The sequence below is a fragment of the Morone saxatilis genome, unplaced genomic scaffold (assembly GCF_004916995.1).
Source record: "Morone saxatilis isolate NCDOM2014 unplaced genomic scaffold, NCSU_SB_2.0 Contig17, whole genome shotgun sequence".
NCBI classification, from domain to species: domain Eukaryota; kingdom Metazoa; phylum Chordata; class Actinopteri; family Moronidae; genus Morone; species Morone saxatilis.
The window spans coordinates 12,859,688-12,866,138 of NW_023339729.1; the positions used below are offsets into that span (position 1 = coordinate 12,859,688).

General features: G+C 40.7%; 1 protein-coding gene across 1 annotated transcript in view; it reads left to right on the top strand.

Annotated features, from left to right (window-relative positions):
- Positions 1-6,451, top strand: part of sept9b (septin 9b) — a 54,947-nt gene that overhangs the window by 42,042 nt on the left and 6,454 nt on the right. The window contains exons 4-6 of the mRNA XM_035659638.1: positions 2,601-2,742; positions 5,536-5,631; positions 5,944-6,040. Coding sequence (XP_035515531.1) covers positions 2,601-2,742; positions 5,536-5,631; positions 5,944-6,040 — 335 coding nt within the window. The remainder of the gene's footprint in view (positions 1-2,600; positions 2,743-5,535; positions 5,632-5,943; positions 6,041-6,451) is intronic.

The following is a 6,451-nucleotide window of genomic DNA, read 5'->3' on the forward strand; positions in this document are numbered from 1 at the left end:
GTGTGTGTGTGTGTGCGCCACTGTTTGAAAGATTCCCTCATCATCTGTTCTTGACGCCACACCTGCTGCTTCAGAGAATGTGTCTTTGTATCCATGCTTGTCTTAAGCAGAGTGGGCAGTGGACATGCTAACATTTGTTTAACTACTCTTATTTGGATGCCCTGAATGTTTTTATGTATCACATTGCTTACAGTTGCTCAGTTCAACAACACCTAAACTGCTCTCCTTTCTCTCTTTCATTGTGAATCCGTGTTGCTTCCCTCTCTCAGCTCCTATATCCTCAAACTTTGTTGCTAATCAGGCTATATTCAAACTGTCACAACATTCACACACACATAAATATCCCAGACTCTTTACTGAAACATGTTCATGAATACATGAAAATATACACTCATTCTGAAAGCGAAGATGCAAACATCTGTCAGGAAGTGGTCTCTTCCTTACAGAGAGTTGTAGCCAGCAGAACAAAGGAGACATCTGTCAGGGCAACTGTTGTGACCTGGCATTGAGATGATTATTAAACAACACACTTGTATGTGTGCATATGTTAAGCTAAGGATACTTAGAAATAGGCAAGATAAAGAACATATTTGCAATTGAATTTTGTATGTACCAAAAATGAGTTTGAGCTTTAGATTTAACTTGGTTCATGAGGGGAAAAAAAGTGCTGGAAAGAATCTAAAAACTCTAAAATTGTTCTCTATTATTCTCTTTTTGCTTATTTTCCCTTTCTTGTTTCACACAGTAACACCAGTTTCAGTTTTAAATTAGGGCCTGTTACCAATTACACAGACACAGTGCCAAAAGCCTCTGGACGCCTCTGCCATGTGACCACAGTCCAAGAATGACAGGCAGGAAAATGATGACAAAACATCCCTGGTAGCTCACATAGGCCTCGATCATTGGAGATATGCTAGTTTTTTTCCCCGATTATCTTTTTGTCTGAAACGTTTTAAACAGCAGTTTGTATTTATCTAATGTAATTTGCATGTCAGCAATTTGCTTTTAAGTTGCTTCTGTGGTTTCAGATAGATGAACGGTGCTCAGTCAAGCAGAACACAGCCTTGGCATCGACAGCCATTTCCAATAATGGCAGAGTCAGCCGCACTGTTTTCCCTCTGGGCAGTCTTGTTTGTTACCTCATTTAACATGTTTCCCTGCGAAAAAGAAGGCTGCACGTTGACTCTCATCAACTCCGAGCTAGTTTCTGATCTCTTATAAAAAAAGACAGAAGGGAGAGCTATCTGCACTGTGGTTGGCTGGTTTCTCCACTTCTCATTTGACTGCAGAGCTTATCGTATATAAACATGACTGCTTTTTTTCCCCCAATGACACAAAAAGGAGAATTTGTGCATGCAAGCAAGCATATAGGTGGACATGTGTGCATGCATGCATACATACATATTTTACTCCATACAGCATATGTTCGTGTGCATAGATACATGTGTGCGCATGGAGGGTGCATGTTTGCTCAGTTGTGCATATAATGCAGTTCACATGCCAATTTGTATGTACATAGATAGTCTATGTATGCAGTTTACATTATTTGTATTTGATTAAATATTAACAAGAGATCGTCAACTCTATATGACACATGCCAGTTATTAGCTCAGTATGACAATTAAAAACATAGTGCTTTCTATCTCTGGTTAAGTGCATTGCTTATTTTCTCTCTCTTTCGCTTTTTGTAACACATCCCGTGTTTCATCCTATGTTCATTGTGACATGCTTGTCAGTCATTGAGGAGAGGCAGCAAGGCCAGCTGACCCTGGGTCTCTGAACCAGGCTGGCCTGACTTGACTGGGGCTAATTGGAGGGCAGAACAGACAGCATGAGGGAGTCTATCTAGAGGAACAACTGGAGACAAAGATGAGTCAGAAAACAACATGGAGGGCGGAGAGAAATGGGAAACATACGGGAACAGTGTTGAATAATATAAGCGCTAATCAGAGCCTCACTAGGCACAATCGTTGTAAGGCTGTTACAGGAGTGAAAACCTCATTTAAAAATAACAAAAATGCGGAGAATATACTTTAGTCCATATTTTGCTTTGAGTTAAGTGAAGAAACCGAAAGAAAGACAAAGACAAAGAACATTAAGGACAAATTGGAAACACAACTGCATTATATTCACTGTTTTATGCATTAAGCCTGGGAATGAATGTGTTAGGTTATTCTACAGTTTACTGAAATCACACCTAGGAGAATGTAACAGGAGAATAGTTTCAGTAGGAAAGAAACTGCAGCATATGTTAATGGAGTGAGTATTAACATGGAAACCTGGGTGGACTGAATGTAATGCAATAGACCATGATTGCCCTCTAGTGGTAACTCTGTATCATTACATTCATATTTAAGGAATTAAGATGCTGTAACTTCATGGCATGACACTTTCTGTGTGGCGCAGATCTGTCACTAAGAAGTAAACAGATAAAAGGTTTACATCATGGTATCTGTGTGAGATGAAAAGGTGCACAAATCTGCAGTGTTGTCGGTTGTTTTCCGTTTTTACATCCTGGCTTGTCCTGTAACCCGAGACCCATTAATGCAAACAACAAACGCATTTAATTACAGACATTTCGGCATGAAATGATGTTGTACTGTGTCGTCTCTTTCTTCCTCCAGTCTGAGGCCTCTGGATGTGGAGTTCATGAGGCGTCTCAGCAAGGTGGTCAACATCGTCCCCGTCATTGCCAAGGCTGACACGCTCACCCTGGAGGAGAGGGACTACTTTAAACAGACGGTGAGAGGAGTGTGTATTTGTGGATGTGTGGGTGTTCGCTTGTGACATTAATATATATTTGGTTATATTTTCCTTGCACCACACCTGCAAAAGCCTGTAGCAGGTCTTTAGAGCAAGCTTAAAATAAATGTATGAGTGCATCAGTAGGTCAAACAGTCGGCGGATTCCCCCCACAAACACAAGTCTATGCATATCCACAACCACAGGTCGGTAACATATGAAGAGCTGCCAGGCACCACTAACAAAAGCCATCTGGGCAAAAACCCACATTGTACCCATCCTGGGAAATACTGTATCATCTCTATAATTGTAACACGTTGATAGTCATGCTCAGTCCAGAAGGAAACATTTGAGAACTATTTATTTTAAGCATTTATCTACTGAGTGGCGTTCCTCAGCTCTTAAGTCTGGCTCTTTTTTAGATGGGGAACCTCTGCCCAGTTGCTGGCTGAGCAGGCAGGCCCTTCATTACCAGTGAATTACTGGGTGATCGTACAAGTCAACCAAGTTCAGAGAAGTCTCCATTGCGTGGTAAATTCAAAAAACATGACCAGAATTAAAGGAGCTAGAAAGCACCATTTTAGTTAACAGTGAATATTCATCATTTTCTACAAATAATCCAAGTTAATTTCCCTATTTTTGATTGTGAAAGTTAAAGCTCTTTACAATGTACAGTTTGCTCATCTTTTAGTGCTCCTCGTTTTTTTCTAGCCACACAAACAGCCGTCTGGTCCACCACTTAGTTCCAGACTAAAATAGCTGAATGATTATTGGATGGAGCAGCACAAACCTTTTTACAGACATGGTTCCCAGGCGACTTTTTCTCCTCTAGCACCACCATGAGGTTCACATTTTTGGTGTCTGGTGAAATGTCCCGACAGCTGTTAGATGGAATTTAGAAATTTGATGCAGATATTCATAATGGCCAGAGGATGCATCCTAATGGCTTAAGTGATCCCCTGACTTTTCATCTTTGGTCCATACTTGCAAAACGGATGATATTCCCATAAGCCTCAGCTGTATTTTGTGATCAGTGATAACTGGCAAATGTTAGCATGCTAACATACGAGATTAAGATGGTGAACGGTATGCATTATATCTCCTTACTTGTTAACTGTTTATTTAGCATTGAGTTCAAAATCCCAGCTGTGTCTAAGTACAGCCTCACAGAGCAGCAAATGGACATGGTCTTCTTTCAGTATGTCCATAACTGTACAATTATAAATCACAAGAGCTGGAACACTAAACAGAACTACACAAAACCTTCATTTAAAAGGCATATTTTGTCACTTGTTGTTCCTCTCAGGGCTTATTTTGCTTTTGGTATGTTTCAGTAGCCTCATTCATAGCCAACTAACATACAATGAAACTCCTCAGGCTGATAATACCCCACTGTAACATCACAGCCATCACCTTCTTATCATGGCTTTCCCTGCTACAACAGATTCTTGCTCCACCTGGCTTGAGTCTTAAGCGGTCATCCCATGCATCCCATCCCGTGTGTTTCTGTTGGATAATTCTCAATCCACAGGAGGCAGACGGCCACCTGCCTTCCTCCATCATTCCCTTTATCTCTCCATCCCTCCTTCCAAGACTACAGACGTCCCTAACAGCTTTATTCATTTTAGAGAAGCTCGATGGGTGTCTTGGCTACCGTTTTCCCCCTGATGCCTGTAACACTGGCCAATAAGAACAAAGCAGGGATTGGACCAGACCCTGGCAGAGAATGGGAGCCACCAGGCTTGTAGCTGGATTGTTTTCGTTGGCCGCACATGCTCTGTATGACCCTGAAGATTATTGACTAAAAGGCTCTCATGCCAAATGTATTTTTTTTTTTCCATTTTCCCTGCAGCAACTTGACATGCAAACAGAGTAAGAGGGGTTTTTCTATTAAATGTTCAGCCTCGGTGTGTCCAGCTGTGAGTGTCTGTTCTTATTCCTCTAACCAACAGTTGATGTGGCTTTTTTGTAGAATTTCTTTTGGTTTGCATCCTATAATGTAAGCCTGAGAACGCTTCCAAGGATAAACAATGAAATGTTTGATCAAGGACCAAGTGGAAATTGTCAGAGTAGTAATTGTGGGAGTGAACAGTCATTCATTAAAAGGACATTGCTCCCAGAAGCTTGTCTGTCTATTTTTCTGCGTCCGTGCCTGAGTTTCAATCATTATAAAGACATACAGAGAATAGGGGTGGCCATTTTATAAGCCATATCTCTGTCCGGATGTATTTTTTTGTAAGAGCGGTTAACCTCTATATTAACCCCTCCATCTCGAGCATATTAGAAACCATTTAGTTTCAACACCAGCCAGTATAACGTAACCAAGTGTTTATTTAAGTCCTCTAGTGGGTCAGAGCAGCTTCTATTCAAGTCTCAAACCCAAACTTAAATACCTGTATGTAAACAGGATTCAGTCCAAGCATCACGTATGTTTGCGTGTTGTGGTGACTGATTGACTTCAATGTTGGCTGCAGGGCTGGGATTCTGAGATGATGGATGAAGGGTTTGGGCTTGATTGATTGTTTTTGTCTGCGATTCAGACTTCCTCTTTTTCAGTGTCTGTTTCAGCTCTCATTACGGAAACCTTTGACTATGTTTATGATTCAGCAACTGTGAGAAAAGTCTCTCTGAATTTTGATTACCATTACATAAAAGACTACGTTAGAGTGGTTAGTTATCTATTAATAAACTGAATTAGTTGGTCAGTTACATATAATTTAACTTTGTGTGCTGTTATACTATGTATATTTAGCCATTTTTAAGTAAAGTGTCATTGTGTTTAACCTTGTGCAGATTAGGGAAGAGCTGCGAGCCAACGGAATCGATGTTTACCCTCAGAAAGAGTTTGACGAGGATGCAGAGGACAGGCTGATCAATGACAAAATCAGGGTGAGTTTATAGTGTTGGGTTCAGGTTTCAACAGCCAAAGTAGAGCGTATCTTTCTGTGGCTTCAACATTGAACATAACAATCACAAATGTGTTTTTTTCAGGTTTAAATTCAAGTCTTTGTTAGATGTAATTTCTTCCCTTTGTGTCCTATTCTTTTCTCTTTTTATTTGGGAAATCTTAAAAGCCACAATTGTCGATTTCAGCATCTTGTTCTAGCAATGGTAAACAACCAAAGCATGACCTGAAAACCAAATCACGGGTAACATTTAAATGACTTTGTGCATTTGTGTTTGCATGTGTGTACCCAACAGGAGATGATCCCTTTTGCTGTTGTGGGCAGTGACCAAGAGTACCAAGTGAACGGCAAGAGGATTCTGGGAAGGAAAACAAAATGGGGCACCATAGAGGGTAAGACACACACATACTTAAATAAAATTGCACAGCTTGTTACTTGTTCTGCCAAACAGACAATAGAAAATGATTCACCAGGCAGAATAATGCATGTTCCCTGATGGTCTAAACACAGTTAAGCCACAGTTCACACATAGCTCTCATAGCCAGTATCCCTTAAAACTGAAATCCAAAAATTTTACATATATACAACGATCAGCCATAACATTATAACCACCTGGGCACGCTGGTCATCATAATGTTTTGCAGCCCCATAACGCAACAAATTGTGATGCACTGTGTGTTCTGACACCTTTCTATCAGAACCAGCATTAGCCTTTTCAGCAGTTTGAGCTATAGTAGCTCGTCTGTTGGATCGGACCACACAGGCCAGCCTTCACTCCCCATGTGCATCACCAATGAGCCTTG